We start from the raw sequence: 23,051 nt of genomic DNA on the forward strand, positions 1-23,051 counted from the left end.
CAGAGGGTAAAATATGTATGACATGACTGTGTAGTACCTGTAAACAGTTGTGTGCATGCTTAGTCACCCAGCCGTGTCCAACTCTTTGTGATCCCATGGACTGTAGCCCACCCAGCTCCTCTGTCCATAGGGATTTTCCAGGCTAGAATACTGGAGTGGGTTGCCATGCCTCCTCCAGGAGATCTTCCCAACCCAGGGATAGAATCCAGGTCTTCTGCATTGCAGGAAGATTCTTTACTAGCTGAGCCACTTTAAGAGTCAGGTTATCAACCATTACAGCAGTAGAATTATACAGTGCCTAACTGTCTACTGGCTTCCCCTTGGTTCAGACGGTAAAGAATCTGTCTACAATGCGGAAGACCTGGGTTCAATCCTTGGGTTGGGAAGATCCCCTGGAGAAGGGAAAGTCTACCCACTTCAGTATAATGGCCTGGAGAATTCCATGGACTGTGTAGTCCATGGGATCACAAAGAGTCGGACATGACTGAGCGACTTTCACTTTCAAGAGTCTTGAGTATAGATGAAATACCTCTTACCTTGGGAATGAGGTATTCTCTGAACTTAACATCCTGAGTTGCTGCTTGGGGCATACTGCTGGGGACAAGGTCAATGTATCTCTGGATCTCATGCAGCACAGCATCTGTGTAGGGCATGCAGCTCTTGTCCTGCATGCAGGGGCTTCGGTTTCTGCCAACCACACGATCAATTTCTTCCTGAACTTTAGCTGGCAAGATAGGAATCAGTATTTAGGTATAAGATAAAAAGACATTTTCTTATCTTCTTAATCATTGTTCCATTGGAAAATTTGTTTGCCAAAAAGGATATAATTGAAAAGAATTTTTAATTTGTATATAATTTTTGTAGAGTGAATCTTTTTGACAAAAGATTGTGATTTTGCTGAATCAATCCTTTCACTACAAATGCATTTGAGTAGAATTATTTTTTGACAAAAATATATCTATCTGGACTTAGAAGGCTTTATCAAGCAATGCCCTTTTAGAGAGAGAGGAAGGCTAATGCTTTCCAGATCCTAGGATAACTCTCTTTACTACATTTGACATGATGCAGATCAATGATATTCCACCACAGAAAACAACAGTGACCTCAACCCTTGAAACCTCTGCTGCTGATTAAATATTTTATTATGAGTTTTAATTTGAATTTAATTCATCCAATTATAGGAAGATCTACTAATAATGAATTTTTCTTCTTGTACAATATCTAGGCAGATGAAGAATGGAATAGTCATCAATGTTGCGTGCCAATTTCTACCCAGAATTTCATCCTGTTCATCATCTGTGATCCTACCTGTGACCTCTGGGTGCTTCAGCAGGAGCAGCAGTCCATATCTCAGAGTGAGGCTTGTTGTCTCTGTTCCAGCACTAAACACGTCCCATACGGTGGTGATCAAGTTGTCCATGGTAAATTCAGAATGTTTGTTGTGTTTTTCCTAGCAATGATGTATTAGGAGTACTTGATAAATAAAAGAACCTTATAAATAACATAAAATAATTTCATATAACATCATAATTTTTTAACATCATAATTTTTTAAAAATTTAATTATCTGACAAATTAAGCCAAACATTACAGAGTGTTATAGATGAAGGTAAAGTTAGATGAGTTGTTAGAATTACTTCCGTTAAAACATAGAGTTAAACTTCCAAGTCCTTTCTGATTCTTCACTTTTGATACTCACTAGAGCAAATCAGTGCTTCAGTAATTTCTAACTTCTCTCTTACCAAGTCATCACTGCTACTCACTGTCAATTCAAGCATCTATTGTTTATTTCATCATATCTGAAGTTCTCACTCAAGTATTCAGAATCACCTACCCTCAAACTGCAACACTATTCCCAAAATCATCAGTCATTACACCCATGACAGTTTCTCAGTTATAATCAAGATAATCTCTAAAAATTCCACACATTTCATCTCTGTACTTATCATTCCCTGAACCAATTTTGTCATCTCTGTTAATCTAAGCCAGAGTTTTCTCAAAACTTACCTCAGCTGTTTCCTACTATCTTTCCAACAGTGAGCCTTTCTTGATTCCCACCAATTCCTACTTTCTCTCATTTGTTACATCATTCATTCATGGAATTTATATGATGAAAAAAGAATATGCTGTCTATCAATAATCTTGAATGTGCCTATTTGTCTGTGTGTGAGTGCTTCAACCTGTCCCCAAATAAAGAACCAGCTTTAACACGGTAAATATTAAAACTTCCGAATAATTTTCAGTGACAATTTATAAATATCTCAAGACATCCACTATGGTTTGTACAGGCAATATTCACTCTTGTGTGTGCAAGCAGTGAACACATATTTAAGAAGGAGCATTTGTTCTAATAAACCAATTTCACTGAGAAGAACAAAGCTATTCCATGTGTCACATCACTCCACCCACAAAGATAAAGTAGCAAATCTGGGTTCCATTTTACCTTTTCCATTTTAATCAGAAAGTAATCAATAAAATCTTGAGGGTTATTGAGGTCCAGGGATTCTTGGTGTTTCTTTATTTCCTCCAAAATAAACTTTCTTTGCTCAGTCATGTTTTTAAATATTGTATTATGACTTCCTGGGAAATAATGTAGTAAAGAGGGGAAAGTATTGTAGAGCTGAAAGATGAAAGAATCATTCATTAATTCATTCAGCAAACGTTTACAGGCCCATATTATGGATCAAACACATTGCTATAAAATGAGTAGATTAAGATGAATAAAACATGCATCTTGCACTAGAATACATTTGAGATTGAGAGGGAACTGATAAATTAGCTGGAGTAACAGCATGCACAGGTTACCAACTAATTTCAAAACCATTCAAATTCATTTCTAACCATAACCCTCTAAAGAAATTCAGGATCATACTACCATCTTTCCAAATGAGGGTACTGAGATCCAGAAAGGTTCATCAACCAGTTTAAAACACAAAACTAGTGATAGAGGTAGAACCCAGTGTTCACGCCAGTGTACCCTACACGCATGTCTACAGAGAGTCACCTAAAAAATGTGCAGGGATCACACCCTTTTTGTTATAGTTTTTATGAAAGTATAGCTGATGTGCAATATTTATTAGTTTCAGGTGTACAAAATTGTGTTGTGACATTTATATGCATTACAAATTTTTCACCATGGTTAGTTTAGGGACCCTCTGTCACCATACAGCTATTGAAATGTTATTGACTATTCCTTGTGCTGTATATTATATCCCTGTGACTTTATTTTATAACCAGAAGTTCAGACTTCTTAATCTCCTTCATCTATTTCATTCATGCCCACATTCCCTGCCCTCAAGTGACCACTAGTTTATTCTCTGGGTCTATGAGTCACTATTTTGTTTTGTTTGTTTTCATTTTTAAATTCCAAGTATGAAGTAAATCATATGGTATTTGTCTTTCTCTGCCTGACATTTTCCCTTTAGCATAATATCTTCTAGGCCCATCCATACTGTCATAAACAGCACTATTCAATGTTATATGGCTGAATAAATTTCCATTGTATATATACAAACCATATTTTCCTTATCTATTCATTCTTTGATAGATACTAAGGTTGCTTCTATATCTTGACTATTGTAAACAAAGGTACAGTGAACATAGGGGTACATATACATTTTCAAATTAGTGTTTTTATTTTCTTTGGATAAATACCCAGGACTGGAATTGCTGAATTGTACATAAGTTCTATTTTCAATTTTTTGATGAGCTCCCATATTGTTTTCCATAGTGCCTGCACCAATTTACATTCCCACCAACAGTTCATGAGGGTTCCTTTTTCTCCACATTCCCCCCAACACTTGTTATTTCTTTTTGACAAGAGCCATTCTGACTGGTATGAGGTGATATCTCACTGTGGTTTTAATCTGCATTTCCCTGATGACTTGTGATGCTGAATATATTTTCATATGCTTATTGGACATCTATATATCCTCTTTGGAATAATGCTTATTCAAGTCCTTTAGACACTTTTATTTATTCTGAGTTTGCTTTTTTGTTTTTTATTTTGAATTGCATGTGTTCTGTGTGAATTTTTTATATTAACCCCTTGTCAGATATATATTGTTTGGAAATGTTTTTTCCCATTTAATAGGTAACCATTTTGTTCCCCTGGCATCCTTGTCTTTTTGCTAATCTTAAAAAATGTTTTCAGATTTTCACTGCTGAGTATGATGTTAGCTATGGGCTTGTCATTATGGCCTTTATTACATTTTGTGGTGTATTCCTTCAATACTCACTCATGAAGAGCTTTTGTCATAAATGGATGTTCAATTTTTTAAAGTCTTTTTTAACATAATTTGTGATCATAAATTTTTTTCTTCATTTTGTTAATTTAATGTATCAGATTGAATGATTTGCAGATATGGAACCACTCTTGCATCATTGGGATAAATTTAACTTAATCATGGTTTGGGCTTTCCTGATAGCTCAGCTGGTAAAGAATCCGCCTGCAACGTAGGAGACCCAGGTTCAATTCCTGGGTCAGGAAGATCTGCTGGAGAAGGGATAGCCTACCCACTCCAGTATTCTTGGGCTTCCCTTGTGGCTCAGCTGGTAAAGAATCCGCCTGCAGTGCAGGAGACGTGGGTTTGATCCCTGGGTTTGGAAGATCCTCTGGAGAAGGGAATGGCTACCCACTCTGGTATTCTAGCCCGGAAAATTCCATGGACTGTATAGTCCATGGGGGTTGCAAAGAGTCAGACGCAATTCAGCGACTTTCATTTCACAATCATTTGGCTTATGGCCCTTTTAATGTATTGGTGAATTCTGTTTTCAAATATTTTATTGAGAATTTTTGAGGAAGTGTTCCTTTCTCTTCAATTTTTTGCCAAAGTTTGAGAAAGATATGTATTAACTCATCTCTAAATTTTTAATATAATTCACCTGTGAGGCTATCTGGTCCTATATTTTCAATGATGGAGGTGTTTTGATGATTAATTCAATTTGATTACTAATGATAAGGCTGATTAGATTTTCTGTTTCTTCCTGATTTAGTCTTGATATGTTATGTGTTTCCGTGAATGCACACTTTTTTTCTAGGTATCCAGTTCACTGGTATGTAATTGTTTATAGTGGTGATCATGATCCTTTGAAGTGTTGTGATACCAGTTGTAATGCTTTTCTCTTTCATTTCTGATTTTATCTATTTGGATCGTCTCTCTTTTTATCTTGATGAGTCTGGCTAAGGTTTATCAATTTTTGTTTATCTCTTCAAGAACCAGCTTTTAGTTTCATTGATCTTTTCTATTGTCTGCAGTTAATGTTTCATTTATTTAATCTCTGACCTTTATTATTTCCTTCCTCCTACTAACTTTGAGCATTGTTTGTTCTTCTTTTTCTTGTTATTTTATGTGTAAGGTCAGATTGGTTGTTTTGTTTTGTTTGTTTGTTTGTTTGAGTTTTTTTTTTTTTTTTTTTTTTTTAGTTTCCTGGGGTGGTAGGCCTGTTTGCTACAAAACTCCCTCACAGAACTATTTTTGTTTGTCACAAGGATTTTAAAATGTTCTATTTCCATTTTCAATTATCTCAAAATATTTTCATTTCCTCTTTGATTTCTTTATTGACCTATTATCCAATCCCCTCATGTTTGTATTTTTCCAGTTATTTTTTTCTTGTGATTGATTTCTAGTTTCACACAGTTGTGGTTAGAAGAGATGCTTGATATTATTTCAATTTTTTGAATTTATTGACATAATTAATTTGTTTTGTGACATAACACAATCTATCCTGGAGAATGTTTCATGTACACTTGAAGAGAATGTGTATTTGACTGCATTTGGATGGAATGTTCTGTATAAATCTGATCTAATGTGTTGCTTAACACCAATTTTTCCTTATTAAGTTCAGATCTGCATGATTTGTTCATTGGTGTAAATGGTGTGTTAAAGTCCCATACCATTCATTATTATATTATGATCAACAATTCCCTTTATGTCTATAATATTCACACCCTTTTTTGGTAATGAATAAACTCACCAGAACTATTAAGTTAATGCCTAAATTATGTAGCTTATTTTTATTTAGACATTTTATACCTTGAGAAATATACGTGTTAAATCTCTTCAGTCATGTTCAACTTTTTGTGACCGTATGGACTGTAGCCTGCCAGGCTCCTCTCTCCATGTGATTTCCCAGGCAAGAATACTAGAGTGGGTTGCCATGCCCTCTTCCAGGAGATCTTCCTCACTCAGGGAATGGAACCTGCATCTCTTACACCTCCTACATTGGCAGATGCCTTTTTTACAAATAGCACCACCTGGAAAGCCCTGAGAAATATACACGTTGCCCTTATTCACCTGGATATTTCTAATCCTAAAGGTTATTGGATCCTTTTTAAATAGTACCTTCATGACTTAATACCTTTGCTAGACACTGAAGAAATTTATTAAGGCTGGTAGCTTGTATCAAACTAGCTAGAGAATTGAGAAATCTAGCTTCTAAGTCTAGCTCATTCTTTTTCTTGGTTAGGCTACTTTGGAAAATATGTTTAATATCCCTGGGTGAATTTTCATGTTCCAAAAAATGAGGAATAGAATATTTGTCCTCTATGGTCCTTCCCAAATGGAAAACATCATAACCTTACATTTCACATAGAATCTTAGTTATAAAGGATGTACCACATACGTTATTAATTTTTCCTGACATGTACTATCATAAAAAATGTATTTTATATACCACTCTCTTTATCTATAGCTATATAAATCAGAGGGTTAAAAAGGTTTCTGAAAAAAATATTTTGCTATAATGGATACACTAAATATTATATTTTTCTTTTTATTACAATATTTCACATTTTAAAACTCAATTCATTAGCTAAATTGAATTGATAACTCACTAATCAGTTACAGGTGATAGTTTGATTAACATTATCCATTTTGATAGAACACAAAGGGATGTGGAAGGATGAACAATCAATTAGCTAGACATTTGTTTACCATTTAAAGAGAATCTTGACCTTACCTCTATCCAGGGGGTGCTTACAAGCCTTGAATTTTCATTAAAATATTTTATCAAGGTTAGCAATCTCTCATCACTGTACTCAAAATGATTCCGGAAAATAATGGAGCAGATCACATTGCAGGGAGCACAGCTCAGAAGTAAAGTAGGATCACAAGGAGATCCTAAAAAGTCAATATAAATGTTAGAAAATATTCTAGTATACAAATCTTACATTTACTGTTTAAAGTAAGTAAGAAGGGTTGACTTCCAAGATTTTTTTTTAATTATAGAAACAACCTGGGCATGCAATCATCACTATTCAACATGCCTAAAATAAAATTTATTGTGTTTTCCCAAGCAAAATTATCTAATCCAGTGTGATGTATTTATTTTCCCTCCAAGTGTTCTCCTATTTATGTCATTATCCAAATAACATCTAAAAGGTAACTCACAAGAAAAAGGTTATTTTAAAACGTCTTTAATGTTGCCAGATTTAGCCCTCACTGTCGATACTTCTTCATCATGCCTACAGGAAACAGCAATGTCATAAGAAAATCAAGAAACTGGGGAGACTTGAAATAATATTTCAACAATGCAGTTGAAAAAATTGGACTGGTCAGAATGGTCATCATCAAAAAATCCACAAACAATGAATACTGGAGAGGATGTGGAGAAAAGGGAACCCTCCTGTACAGTTGGTAGGAATGTAAACTGATGCAGCCTCTATGGAAGACAGTATGGAGATTCCTTTAAAAACTAGGAATAAAATGCCATAGGACCCATCAGTCCCACTACTAGGCATTACCCTGAGGAAACCAAAATTGAAAAAGACACATGTACCCCAATGTTCACTAAAGTAATATTTGCAATACTAGGACATGAAAGCAACCTAGATGTCCATCAATAGATGAATGGATAAAGAAGCTGTGGTACATATATACAATGAATATTACTCAGGCATAAAAAGGAATGCATTTGAGTCAGTTCTGATGAGGTGGACAAACCTAGAGCCTATTACAGAGTGAAATAAGTCAGAAAGAGAAAAGTAACTGTTGTATACTAACTCATATATATGGTATCTAGAAAGACAGTACTGATGAAACTACTTGCAGGGTAGAAATGGAGATGCAGACATAGAGAACAGACTTATGGACACAGGTGGGTGGGAGGAAGGAGAAAGTGGGATGAATGGAGAGAATAGCATGGAAACATATACACTAACATATGTAAAATAGATACCAAAGGGAATTTGCTGTATGAATCAGGGACCTCAAACCAGGGTGACAACCTAGAGGGGTAGAAAGGCGTGGGAGGTAGAAGGGAGGTGCAAGAGGGAAAGGACATATGTATACCTATGACTGATTCATGTTGATGTATGGCAGAAACCAACACAATATTGTAAAACAATTATCCTTCAATTAAAAACAAATAATTTTTTAAAGAAAAAAATTGGAGTGTGCTTTTTCTATAGAAGAAAAGAACAGTGACAGAAATTAGAGTTACATTCAGATATTTTGAAAATATGTTATAGTATTAGAAACAGGCCTCCCAACCAAAATAAAGAATATGACTAGCTTTATTCCTGTTTGATGAAAATTTGTAAACCTCGTCTTTTCTTCTTCTACTGACATCTGGACTAGGTGACTTTAAAGAAAGCTCAAGTGATACTTTGCAAGAAGAACAAAATTTAAAGCACACAGGGTCTGCTTTTTCACTGAGAACCTTCATCTGCAATTTATCCCCAAAAGCCCATAAAAATCTCAAGCCTGCATCCTTCCTCTGCTCTCTCAAGCCATTTTTGGATCTGGTTTCTAGCCACCTGCCTTCCACAGAAAGCCTCATTATGTGTGTAATAGACCTTTTCATATCCTATTGAGATGTGTGTATCATTACCAATCTTAACAGCTAAACTAAATTTTCTATGGGAGGTCCATCCTGCTTCTGCCTGGTTACTGCTGCTGCTACTGCCGCTAAGTTGCTTCAGTTGTGTCCAACTCTGTGCGACCCCATAGATGGCAGCCCACCAGGCTCCCCTGTCCCTGGGATTCTCCAGGCAAGAACACTGGAGTGGGTTGCCATTTCCTTCCCCAATGCATTAAAGTGAAAAGTGAAAGTGAAGTTGCTCAGTCGTGTCCGACCTCAGCAACCCCATGGACTGCAGCCTTCCAGGGTCCTCCATCCATGGGATTTTCCAGGCAAGAGTACTGGAGTGGGGTGCCATTGCCTTCTCCAGCCTGGTTACTACCACAACACTATACTCCAAAAGGAAAAAGTCTAGCAGGGATTAAAAAGTAGAAGTTACAAGGAAAAAGGTTCTGCCCAACATGTGAAATAAGCTTCCAACAGTCAGTTAACCAGTGACAAACTCAGTTCAGTTCAGTTCAGTCAATCATTCATATCTGACTCTTTGCAACCCCATGTACAGCAGCACACGGGGCTTTGCTGTCCATCGCCAATTTGCGGAGCTTGCTCAAACTCATGTCCATCGAGTTGGTGATGCCATCCAATCATCTCATCCTGTCATCCCCTTCTACTCCTGCCTTCAATCCTTCCCAGCATCAGGGTCTTTTCCAATGAGTCAGCTCTTCCCATCAGGTAGCCAAAGTAATGGAGTTTCAGCTTCAACATCAGTCTCTTCAATGAATATTCAGGACTGATTTCCTTGGAATTGACTAGTTGGATCTCTTTGCAGTACAAGGGAATCTCGAGAGTGTTCTCCAATACCACAGTTCAAAAGCATAAATTCTTCAGTGCTCAGCTTTCTTTATAATCCAACTCTCACATCCATACATGACTGCTGGAAAAACCACAGGTTTGACTAGATGGACCTTTGTTGGCAAAGTCATGTCTCTACTTTTTAATATGCTGGTCATATTAAATAATAGGTTGGTCATAGCTTTTCTTCCAAGGAGCAAGTGCCTCTTAATTGCATGGCTGCAGTCACCATCTGTAGTGATTTTGGAGCCCAAAAAAGTAAAGTCTCTCACTGTTTCCATTGTTTGCCCATCTATTTGCCATGAAGGGATGGGACTGGATACCATGATATTAGTTTTCTGAATGTTCAGTTTTAAGCCAACATTTTCATAACTTTTTCACTCTCCTCTTTCACTTTCATCAATAGGCTCTTTAGTTCTTCTTCACTTTCTGCTATAAGGGTGGTATCATCTGTGTATTTGTGGAGAAGGAAATGGCAACCCACTCCAGTACTCTTGCCTGGAGAATCCCATGGATAGAGGAGCCTGGTGGGCTACAATCCATGGGGTTGTGAAGAGTAAGACACAACTGAGTGACTTCACTTTCATTTTTCACCTTCATGCATTGGAGAAGGAAATGGCAGCCCACTCCAGTGTTCTTGCCTGGAGAACCCCAGGGATAGGGGAGCCTGGTGGGTTGCCATCTATGGGGTCGCACAGAGTCGGACACGATTGAAGTGACTTAGCAGCAGCAGCATCTGTGTATTTGAGGTTATTGATATTTTCCTGGCAATCATGATTCCAGCTTGTGCTTCATCCAGCCCAGCATTTCATATGATATACTCTGCATATAAGTTAAATAAGCAGGGTGACAATACACAGCCTCAATGTACTCCTTTCCTAATTTGGAACCAGTCTGTTGTTCCATGTCTGGTTCTAACTGCTGCTTCCTAACCTGCCTACAGATTTCTCAGGAGGCAGGTCAGGTTGTCTGGTATTCCCATCTCTTTCAGAATTTTCCAATTTGTTGTGATGCACACAGTCAAAGGCTTTGGCATAGTCAGTAAAGCAGAAGTAGATATTTTTCTAGAACTCTGTCAGTTTTTTGATGATCCAACGGATTTTGGCAATTTGATTTCTGGCAATTTCTTCTGCCTTCTCTAGATCCAGATTGAACATCTGGAAATTCACAGTTCACATGCTGTTGAAGCCTGGCTTGGGGAATTTTGAGCATTACTTTGCCAGCACGTGTTCAGTGCAGTTCAGTCGCTCAGTCGTGGCCAACTCTTTGCAATCCCATGAACCGCAGCACACCAGGCCTCCCTGTCCATCATCAACTCCTGGAGTCTACCCAAACCCATGTCCATCGAGATGGTGATGCCATCCAACCATCTCATCCTCTGTCATCCCCTTCTCCTCCTGCCCTCAATCTTTCCCAGCATCAGGGTCTTTTCAAATGAGTCAGCTCTTCGCATCAGGTGGCCAAAGTGTTGGAGTTTCAGCTTCAACATCAGTCCTTCCAATGAACAGCCAGAACTTATCTCCTTTAGGATGGACTGGTTGGATCTCCTTGCATTCCAAGGGACTCTCGAGTCTTCTCCAACACCACAGCTCAACAGCATCAGTTCTTCAGCACTCAGCATTCTTTATAGTCCAATTCTCACATCCATACAAGACTACTGGAAAAACCTTAGCCTTAACTAGATGGACCTTTGTTAGCAAAGTAATGTCTCTGCTTTTTAATATGCTGTCTAGATTGGTCATAACTTTCCTTCCAAGGAGTAAGCGTCTTTTAATTTCATGGCTGTAATCACCATCTGCAGTGATTTTGGAGTCCAGAAAAATAAAGCCTGCCACAGTTTCCACTGTTTCCCCATCTATTTGCCATTAAGTGGTGGGACTGGATGCCATGATCTTAGTTTTCTGAACATTGAGCTTTAAGCCAACTTTTTCACTCTCCTCTTTCACTTTCATCAAGAGGCTCTTTAGTTCTCTTCACTTTCTGCCATAGGGTGGTGTCATCTGCATATATGAGGTTATTGATATTTCTCCTGGTAATCTTGATTCCAGTTTGTGCTTCCTCCAGCCCAGCATTTCTCATGATGTACCCTGCATATAAGTTAAATAAGCAGGGTGACAATATACAGCTTTGATGTACTCCTTTCCCTATTTGGAACCAGTCTGTTGTTCCATGTCCAGTTCTAACTGTTGCCTCCTGACCTGCATACAGGTTACTCAAGAGGCAGGTCAGGTGGTCTGGTATTCCCATCTCTTGAAGAATTTTCCACAGTTTACTGTGATCCACACAGTCAAAGGCTTTGGCATAGTCAATAATGCAAAAATAGATGTTTTTCTGGAACTCTCTTGCTTTTTCCATGATCCAGCAGATTTTTCCATTAGATCTCTGGTTCCTCTGCCTTTTCTAAAACTAGCTTGAACATCCAGAAGTTCACGGTTCACGTATGGCTGAAGCCTGTCTTGGAGAATTTTGAGCATTACTTTACTATTGTGTGAGATGAGTGGAATTGTGTGGTAGTTTGAGCATTCTTTGGCATTGTCTTTCTTTGGGATTGGAATGAAAATTTTCCAGTCCTGTGGCCACTGCTGAGTTTTCCAAATTTGCTGACATATTGAGTGCAGCACTTTCACAGCATCATCTTTCAGTATTTGAAATAGCTCAACTGGAATTCCATCACCTCCACTAGCTTTGGTCGTAGTGAGGCTTCCTAAGGCCCACTTGACTTCACATTCCAGGATGTCTGGCTCTAGGTGAGTGATCACACCATTCTGATTATCTGGGTCATGAAGATCTTTTTTGTGTAGTTTTTCTGTGTATTCTTGCCACCTCTTCTTAATATCTTCTGCTTCTGTTAGGTCTATACCATTTCTGTTTTATTGTGCACATCTTTGCATGAAATGTTCCCTTGGTATCTCTAATTTTCTTGAAGAGATCCCTAGTCTTTCCCACTCTATTTTTTTCCTCTATTTCTTTGCATTATTCACTAAGGAACACTTTCTTATCCATCCTTGCTATTCTTTGGAACTCTGTAGTCAAACTGGGCTACCCCATGAGTATGAGGTCTCCATAGTTAGGTGGAATCAAGCAGAGTCTGGGTGGTCATCAGTAAGGAAGCTGAGAGAAGGCCATATTAATTATGGGAAAACGGAAACAGCTAACAATAATTTCTGCTTGAAATACAAATCAGGTGGACAAAACCACTTACAAATAATGTGTATCAAATTTCATTATTTATTGATTTACTAATTCCATTTCAGAAATTTTATTCTAGAAAGTAATCAGAAATATTCAATGATTAATATGTTTTTTATATTATTATCAACAAAGTATCGAAAACAGTTTATCTGGACAAATAAATAAAGCTTGGTCAAATAAACTATGGTACCTGCAAAATAATAAGCTACTATACTATTAATAATGTTCTTGATAAAAGAACATGCAAACATATTTAATATGTTAAATTTTAACATAAGGATAGAGAAGAATCTATTCAGATGAACCTTGTGTTCTTATCACTGCTTCTGCCAAATCTCCCACCCATTCCTAGGTAATATGCACCAAAAGTCCAAATGATGTTCATTGACACTCTATTTGAGAAACTTACTCAAAGAAGAAACCAGAATCATGCATATATCTGTAATTATTGCATTGTTTATATCAGTAGCAGCAAAAAATGAGGGAGAGAAACCTATCTGGATGACTATATATCAGTGGTAAAAAACCACAATACTGAGTTACAAGTTAGAATATAGCATTAGTAAGTTAATAATGTTCTTTAAAAATGAAATATTGAGGTTAAAAACCACATATGTCTTATGATTCTGATCTTGCTCCTTCCCTGTCAAGTCTCCTATTCACGCCTTTCTCTCCTACCCTCTCTTCGGTCCTGCATGGGCATCCACACACATGTACACCGAGCAGATGTGTGCTGCTGCAGCTCCCTCCCTTCACACTCAAGGGGAGCTATAATACAACCTTATGCGCAGAGAAGTACTTGGTGCAAAATCTATACCTGAACCACTAATTTTATCTCAGTTTTGTTGAGATATCACAGATAGACAAGAATGTACAAGTTTAAGGTGTACTGCATAATGACGTGACATACATGTGTTGCAAAAAAATTTGCAATACTTCTCAAGAAGCTACCTGAGAACTTAGTCTTTCAAATTATTTTCACCAAGTTACTAGAAGATTGCCAAAATTAACACTTGTTTCTTTTTCCTGTGCACATGTATAAGCACATTTCCCAGCTCCTCTTATAGATAAGCACATTTCCCAACTCTTGTGACTGAGTTTACAGCCCGTGGAATATGAAAGAACTTTTGTGTGCCTGCCATACCTGACCTATTAAAAACAGTATCGCACTTTTTTTTATTCTTTCCTTCACCCTCTCTACCATTCAAGGAGATGAACTCTGGGAGCCACAGGAAGGCAACCATGTGCTGAAGGCATCAAAGGCCCTGGAAACCAGGTGCTTGAAAAGGCCATTATGCCAGCAACTTCCCCTCCTACCATTGTCATGTGAGCAGGAAGTCAACTTCTGTTGGATTTGAGCCATTATCTCTCTGTAGTCTACTTGTAATAGCATTTAGTCTGCCCAAGCAGTTACTGCTAATTACATAAAGAAATACCCACCATTGGTTTTTTTTAATGCTTCCACCAAACATAAGGCTTCCTCTTGAATTCTGTGTTCAATAGTCCTCTTCCCCATCCCCATATTCCTCAAAACCATGAGGGAGAAACGCCGAGTTTGCTTCCATATTTCTCCATTGCTGAAAACAATTCCTATCAGGACGAAAACCAAAAACAGAGAAGAATAATCCATTGCCATGAATTTTAGCTGAGAGTCTTTAAACCAGGAAATGACAAGGATACCTAAGCAGGGATTAAATATAGGAGTGACAGCCTCAGGAATTCCTATCAGGCCTTTCATCATCATTGTTTCCCCATGACCCTCTTTTCAGAGCATATTTGTGCTTTATGCTTTGTATTATATTCTATTGGATAAAAAAATTTCTTTTGCTTTTTTTTCTAAGAAGAATAGAAAATTGAATGCAATGTACATACTTCAAACCTTTGTTGGTTCCATGTATATATCATGCAAGCTTCCAAAACTAGTCTCTTAGCAACCATGACTCAGGCCAGAAAGCAAAATATTCAATAATTAGGATAATTTGTTGTCATTTTCCTCCCTTATTTTTCTCTCTGTCTCTTCTCATTTTCTTACCTGGTCATAATTTATTAATAGAACATTAGTTGTTAGAAGATTTGCTTTCACTGCACTTAATGTTTCATTCAGACTGTGTCATCTTCATAATTTTAAATAGGGATTAATGATCCATAGAAAACTGTTTATTTATGATGCTTTCATAAACCCCTGTATTACCTATAATTTCTCAATTCCTTAGCCTATTTGAATCTTTCCAACCTACAATTCCCACACACTCCTCAAATAGAAACATACCTAATCCCTGGTTGATGTTGTCTGCCACTGGTAAACTACCTCTGCCAGAAAATTCCTCACTCTGATCAATCAGGACTTGCTTCACTGCTTCATATCCATGCAACACCACAGTGGGCTTCATGCCAAAATACAGAGTGAACACAGGACCATAATCTTCTGCTAGCTGGAAAAGGAACAGGAGATGCAAGAACAGTGAGCATTTCAAAACTGAAAATGTAGATAATATAGGAAAATGTAGATAATGTGGGAAATATTTTTAATCTTAAGATTCACCCATTATAAAAGGTTTCAATTTCTAGAACCAGTAATTTAATATGATATCACTTTACTACAATATATATATAATTATCATTATAGTATTAGGAATACTGTTATTATTATCATCAACATCAATAGTTATTCTTTATTCAGCTCCTACAATGTGACAAAGGCCATAGTATGAATTTTATTAGTATTATTCTATTAAGCTTTTTTCTGCCAAACCTGTAATTGCTCCTTCCTTCTTATAGTGGCAATAAATGATATGTTTCCTCTGTTTAAGGGAAGGTGCTCCATCTCTCACACATGCAGACTGATAATCATCCCCTCATCATCCATTCTTCACATCTTTAGTACCAGAGACCTCTAAGCATTCAAAATACATAAGGACCTAGCCATAGACATTTCCCATCTTCCCAGTGAGATGATGCAAGTAAGTTTTCATGAACTGAGATAAGCAAAAGGGATGTGCACAAATTCTACACTGGCATAAATGGATGACAACACACCTTTCATTTCTCCTCCTATCCATAGGTTGAAATGACAGCATGGAGATGACCCCTCTGTGGCTGCAAATGAGAACAAAAGCCTTAGAGCATGCGATGGTAAACTACAAGACTGAGAAGATCTGGTTCTCTGAAAGAACTCATGGAGGAGAGGCAGCTCAGCAGCACTTAACTCTACGCCTGCTATGTGGAAGGCAGAAATAAACTGTCTTCCTTAAGTCACTGCATTATTGCGGTCTTTCTGTCATGACAGCTTATTTAGTGTACAGACTTTCACTCTTTCAACTTGTCCAATGTTTGAGTCCTTTTGCCACCTTATAATCCATTCTCCATACAGCAAGCCATTTCACAAAGCCAATGTTAAAGAATATCATATTGTTTTTATGGTAAAGACCAATATTCTTAAAATCCCTGTAAGATCTACATACTCTGCTCTCTGCTTACCTGCCTAATCTCATCTCACACCATGCTTTTACCTACTCTCTGGGTGACAAACAATTGGTCCTCTTTCAGACATTTCAATAACTAAGTCTGCTTCAGGCTGAAAAAAAAATGGAACAAACATATACCTGTATTTTATCCAGTTAATGTTTAATTATTTTTCAGATCTCATCTCCAATTTCACTTCCACAGAGAACCCTTACTAACTGTGCCTCCTACCTGTAATCCTTTAAACTACATCACCTTTTTAAACTACATCACTGTGTTCCTATTATATGGTTTGTAATCATGCACTTATTTGGATAACTGTTTCATAAATACACGCTTACCATCTAGACTGTAAATTCCATACTGCTGACCTTTTTTTTTTTTTTTAATTCACTGCTCAGATAGTTAAAGAACCTGCTTGCAATGTGGGAGACCTCGGTTCAGTCCCTGGGTTGGGAAGATCCCCTGGAGAATGGAAGAGCTACCCACTCCAGTATTCTTGCTTGGAGAATTCCATGGACAGAAGAGCCTGGCTGGCAGGCTACAGTCCATGGGGTCACAAAGAGTCGGACATGACTGAGTGACTAAATTTTTCACTTTCTTTCACTTTGAAAATTCCCAGCATCTGACACACCTGGGACTGAAAGTAGGCATTCAACAACTTGTTAAGCTCAGGTATTAATATTTGTGCATAATAATTATTATTCACCTTTTAAAGAAATAGAAATTAAAGCTCAGAGAGATTTTATAATTTGACCAAGCCTGTGAGTTAACAAGTGTATGAGCTGGGGTGCTGACATAGTCACTTCAAAACCAGAGTCTGATACACAGAAGGAGGAGCTTCCAGGGGCAGTGCTCTCATGACTACCTTTCCCAGAGAAGTCAGATTTCCGATAATTCCTTCAAGATTTAAAGACATAGAGAATGCTAATGCTAAGTCATTTCAGTCGTGTCCGACTCTGTGCAACCCCATAGACGGCAGCCCACTAGGCTCCCTTGTCCCTGGGATTCTCCAGGCAAGAACACTGGAGTGGGTTGCCATTTCCTTTTCCAATGCATGAAAGTGAAAAGTGAAAGTGAAGTCACTCAGTCATATGCGACTCTTAGAGACCCCATGGACTGCAGCCTACCAGGCTCCTCCGTCCATGGGATTTTCCAGGCAAGAGTACTGGAGTGGGGTGCCAATGCCTTCTCCAACCTATAGAATAGTAATTCATTAATTGAGCAAACACAACAGAAACTATGAAATTTCTTGAAACTTGGTTATTTCCTTGATTTCAAATCAATGTATTATTCTTTCAGGAAAATTTTGGGGTTATCACTCTGTAACTATGCAGTTTTTAAAAATTAAAGCAATTTCTTTGCCATTAGAATTCGCCAAAAATAAGTGCTATAAAGGACACATAGGTCACAACATGGACAGAGAATTCCTACTTTTGACAATTTCAACAATGATCTCATTGATCTCACTCCCTTCTGGCAACCTTTAGCTGTATACCATCTAAAATCATGTCTGGGTGTCATACATCATGGACAAGTGAGATTAATCCCAGGGATGCAAGTATGGTTCAATATCCTCAAATTAATCAATGTTATACCCTACATTAACAAATGGAAAAATAAAATCATATGATTGTTCAATAGATGTAGGAAAGTTTTTTTTATAAAATCCAATATCCATTTAAGATTAAAAATTCTCCACAAAGTAGGTATAGAGGCAACATACTTCAACATAATTAAAAAATCACATATATAATAAGTCCACAGCTAACATTATCATACTTGACAGTGAAAAACTGAAAGCATTTTCTCTTAAATCAAGAAAAAGATAAGGATGCCCACTCTTGCCACTTTTACTCAAAATATCATATTGGAAATCAAAGCCATAGCAATCAAAAAAAGAGAAATAAAAGGAATTGAAAAGAATGAAGAAAAACTGTCCTTATTTGTAGAAGATACAATACTATGCTTATAAAATTCTAAGTTTAGTTCAGTCACTCAGTCGTGTCCAACTCTTTGTGATCCCATGGACTGCAGCAGGCCAGGCCTCTCTGTCGATCACCAACTCCTAGAGTTTACTTAAACTCATATCCATTGAGTCAATGATGCCATCTGACCATCTCATCCTCTGTTGTCCCCTTCTCCTCCCACCTTCAATCTTTCCCAGCATCAGGGTCTTTTCCAATGAGTCAGTTCTTCACATCAGGTGGCCAAAATATTGGAGTTTCAGCTTCAGCATCAGTCCTTCCAATAAACACTCAGGACTGATTTCTTTTAGGATGGACTGGTTGCATCTCCTTGCTGTCCAAAATTCTAAAAATCCCAACAAAAAGCTCCTAGAGCTCATCAGTGAATTTGGAAAAGTTGTAGGATAAAAAAAATTAACATACAGAAATCTATTCCATTTCTAAACAATAAGAACAAACTATCAGAAAGAGAAATTATTAAAACAATCCCACTTATCACCACATAGAAGAGAATAAAATTCCAAGCAATAAATCTAATTAACCAAGGAAGTAAAAGACATGTACTCAGAAAACTATAAGATGCTGATTTTAAAAAAAAAAGACAATACAAATAGATGGAAAAACATAACATGCTCATGGACAGGGAAAGTTAATATTGTTAAAACGAACATATTACATATTACCCAAGGAAATCAACAGATTCAAAGCAAATCCTATCAAAATACCAGTGTAATATTCAAAATGCTAAAACAAGTAATTCTAAAGTTTGTATGGAAACACAAAGTAACTCAAGTAGACAAAGATATCCAAAGAAAGAACAGAACTGAAAGTATCATACTCCCTGATGTCAGACTACAGTACAAAGTTACAGTAACCAAAACAGAATTGTACTGGCACAAAAATGGACACAGGTCTATGGAGCAGAGCATATAGCCCAGAAAATAATCCACACTTACATGAACAACAAATCCGTGAAAAGGGACACAAAAATATACAGTAGGGAAAAGGCAAGTTCTTCAATAAGTGGTGTGAGGAAAACTAGACAGCTACACATAAAGAATTAAATTAAAATATTTCACATGCTAGTAAGGTTATGCTCAAAATCTTAAGATAGGCTTCAGCAGTACATGAATCAAGACCTTCCAGATGAAAAAGCTGGGTTTAGAAAAGGCAGAAGAACCAGAGATCTAATTGCCAACATTCATTAGATCATAGAGAAACAAGATCACTTCAGGTCAGTTGCTCAGTCATGTCTGACTCTTTGCAACCTCATAGACTGCAGTACACCAGGCCTCCCTGTCCATCACCAACTCCTAAAGTATACTCAAACTCTTGTCCATTGAGTCAGTGATGCCATCCAACCATCTCATCCTCTTCTAAGAGAAAGCAAGGAAATTCCAGAAAAATATCTACTTCTGCTTCATTGACTACACTAAATCCTTTTACAGTATGGATCACAAAACCTGTGAAAAATTATTAAAGAGATGGGAGTACCAGACCACCTTACCTCTCCCTGTGAAACCTGTATGCGGGTAAAGAAGCAACAGTTAGAACTGGACATAGAACAATTGACTGGTTCAAAATTGTGAAAGGAGTACAACAAGGCTGTATATTGTCACCCTGCTTATATGCAGAGTATATCTTAACTTATATGCAGAGTACATCGTATGAAATGCTGGGCTGGATGAATCAAAAGCTGGCATCAAGATTACCAGCAGAAATATTGACAACCTCAGATATGCAGATGATACCAATCTAATGGCAGAAAGCAAAGAGGAACTAAAGAACCTCTTGAGGAGGGTGAGAGAGGAGAGTGGGAAAGCTGACTTAAATCAGCATTCAAAAAACTCAGATCATGGCATCCGGTCCCATTATTTCATGGCAAATAGAAGGGAAAAAGTAGAAGCAGTGACAGATTTTATTTTCTTGGGTTCCAAAATTACTGTGGACAGTGACTACAGCCATGAAATTAAAAAATCTTTCCTCCTTGGAAGAAAAGCTATGACAAATCTAGACAGCATATCAAAAAGCAGAGACATCACTTTGCTGACAAAGGTCGATATAGTCAAAGCTATGGTTTTTCTAGTAGTCATGTACGGATGTGAGAGGTGAACCATAAAGAAGGATGAGCACTGAAGAACTGATGCTTTTGAATTGTGGTGTTGGAGAAGGCTCTTGAGAGTCCCTGGGACTGCAAGGAAATCCAAATGGTCCATCCTAAAGGAAATCAGTCCTGAATATTCATTGGAAGGACTGTTGATCAAGCTGAAGCTCCAATACTTTGGCAACCTGACAGGAAGAGCCAACTCATTGGAAAAGACCTTCATACTGGGAATGACTGAAGACAAAGGAGAAGAGGGTGGCAGAGGGTGAGACGGTTAGATAACATCACTGACTCAACGGACATGAGTTTGAGCAAACTCCAAGAGATAGTGCAGGACAAAGTAGCCTGGGATGCTGCAGTCCATGGGTCGCAAAGAGTCAGACATGACTCAGTGACAAACAACACAGAAACAAAACATTTTCTCATACTATATACAAATCTTAACTCAAAAAGTGTTGAGGACTTAAATGTAAGATCAGAAACCATAAAACTCTAGAAGAAAACATAGGCAGTATACTCTTTGACGTGTATCATAGCATATATTTTTGGATCTGCCTCCTAGTGAAGTGAAAGTGTTAGTCACTAGGCTGTATCCAATTCTTTGCGACCCCCTAGACTGTAGCCCAGGACTTCCCTGGTGGCTCAGATGGTAAAGTGTCTGTGTACAATGCGGGAGACCAGGGTCCGATCCCTGGGTCAGGAAGATTCCCTGGAGAAGGAAATGGCAAGCCAGTCCAGTACTCTTGCCTGGAAAATCCCATGGACTGAGGAGCTTGGTGCAGGCTACTGTCCATGGGGTTGCAAAAAGTTGGGCATGACTGAGCAACTTCACTTTCAGACTGTAGCCCACCAGGCTCCTCTGTCCATGGAATTCTCCAGGCAAAAATACTGAAGTGGGTAGCCATTCTCTTCTCCAGGGAATCTTTCTGAACCCAGGAATCAAACCCAGGTCTCCCACATTTTGGGCAGATTCTTTACCATCTTTACCACAAAAAAGAATGAAATTTTGCAATTGCAATAACGTAGACTAATCTGGAGGGCATTACACTTAGTGAAGTAAGTCAGACTGAGAAAGAAAAATACTCTATGTTATCATTTATATGTGGAATATTAAAAAAAATAAAATTGATGAATTGAACAGAATACAAACAGACTCATATACATAGAGAACAAACTAGTGGTTACCAGTGGGAAACAAGAAGAATAGAGGGGGAAAAGAGGGGTAAGAGATTAAAAACTATAGACTACTATGTATAAAACAAATAAACTACAAGGATAAATTGTTCAGCACAGGGAATACAGCCTGTATTTTATAATAAATTTCAAAGGAACATAATCTACAAAATTTTATATATTCTCACGTGAAACTAACATAATATTGTAAATCAACTCTAGATCAATTGAAAATAAATTAATAGGGCTCCGCTGGTAATCCAGCAGTAATCTGCCTCACAATGCAAGGGACACTGGTTTGATCCCTGGTCCGGGATGATCCCACGTGCCGTGGAGCAACTACTGAACCCAAGAGCCACAGAGACTTCTCAGAGAAGTCATGGCAGGAGAATTCCACACACTACACCTATAGTGCATTTTCTGCTTTCCGCAGCTAAAGAAAGCCTGTGCATAGTAATGAAGACCCAGCACAGCCAAAAATAAATATTTTTAAATAAATGAATAAAAATAAATAACAATGAATAAATATATAAATAAAACCACGTCCAGGTGTCCAATGGGAACTCCCCTTTAAAACCACTTTTAACAAACACGTGTCTGGGACTATGGAGTCTGGGACAAGACATAGGGCTATCTTATTTACTCATTACAAACAACTGGAAGAAAAGTAATCATACTTGCCTTGCTTATGGATTTGCTGATATTCTTAATATTTATCTGCAGAATATTTCCAACAATTGGGAGAGGAGTGGGCCCAGGTGGCAGCTTCCCTTTGGCATGCCTCTGATTCCATAGAAAAAGGAAAATCAAAATAGAAAGACAGATCACCAGAACTACAGAGAGATCCATTGGTGTGCTTTGCGTGAGGGCAACTGAAAGCTTAGAATCCAAACACTTTATAAAAACTAAGTGCAAAGAAAAAAACAAACAAAGTGCAAGCTTATCACCAAACATGCAATAAGTCTTGAACTTTTAAATAAATAAGACTTTATCATCAGTGCACTTTGGCTTGTCAACATATATTTAAATGAAAGGTTAAATTAGTATTGATAAACTACTAAGTTTGTTTAATGTTCTCATCATTACTATTTTGTACTCTGTCCTTGTGGAAACCCATGTTATTGCTAAATCTTACTGCTGTTTAAGTGAAAATGGAACTAAATCTATTTTATTACTCAGCATATCCATTTGTTAAAAAATATTTTTTGTCACCATATACTGAATTACCAAGAACTTCTCAGTTTTCTAATAACTTTTTCTTTTTCATGGCTAAATTTAGCTGATGGTTTTAACTTTTCTGTTTTCACTAAGTTAAGTCCTTCAAGGATGTAAGTTTCAATGGAAATCTCAACTAAAAAACAATTCACTTTCTCAGAGATGGCCATATTTTAGTAATAAAATTGAAGGTATCCAGAGTTTCAAAGGACTGGAATTCACAACCACAGGAATTGATGAAAGCGTCTCTGCTCATCATATGAGCAGAAAAAGAAGCACTCTCTT

General features: G+C 37.5%; 1 protein-coding gene across 2 annotated transcripts; it reads right to left on the reverse strand.

Annotated features, from left to right (window-relative positions):
- Positions 1-436: 436 nt before the first annotated feature.
- LOC104983529 (cytochrome P450 2C21-like) lies at positions 437-22,449 on the reverse strand. Of its 2 annotated transcripts, none has more exons than XM_010832962.1 (7): positions 22,233-22,449; positions 15,115-15,277; positions 14,286-14,435; positions 6,960-7,120; positions 2,443-2,619; positions 1,309-1,450; positions 437-724 (listed from the first exon to the last, which is right to left on the reverse strand). In XM_010832962.1, exons 1-7 carry the CDS (start codon positions 22,398-22,400, stop codon positions 465-467), a joined length of 1,221 nt encoding a protein of 406 aa, XP_010831264.1. In that variant the 5' UTR covers positions 22,401-22,449; the 3' UTR covers positions 437-464. The 2 variants fall into 2 exon arrangements, with proteins under 2 accessions (XP_010831264.1, XP_010831265.1); XM_010832963.1 differs by lacking the exon at positions 22,233-22,449 and adding an exon at positions 15,882-16,461.
- Positions 22,450-23,051: the final 602 nt, after the last annotated feature.

The sequence above is a fragment of the Bison bison genome, unplaced genomic scaffold, assembly GCF_000754665.1.
Source record: "Bison bison bison isolate TAMUID 2011002044 unplaced genomic scaffold, Bison_UMD1.0 scf7180017862979, whole genome shotgun sequence".
NCBI classification, from domain to species: Eukaryota; Metazoa; Chordata; class Mammalia; order Artiodactyla; family Bovidae; genus Bison; species Bison bison.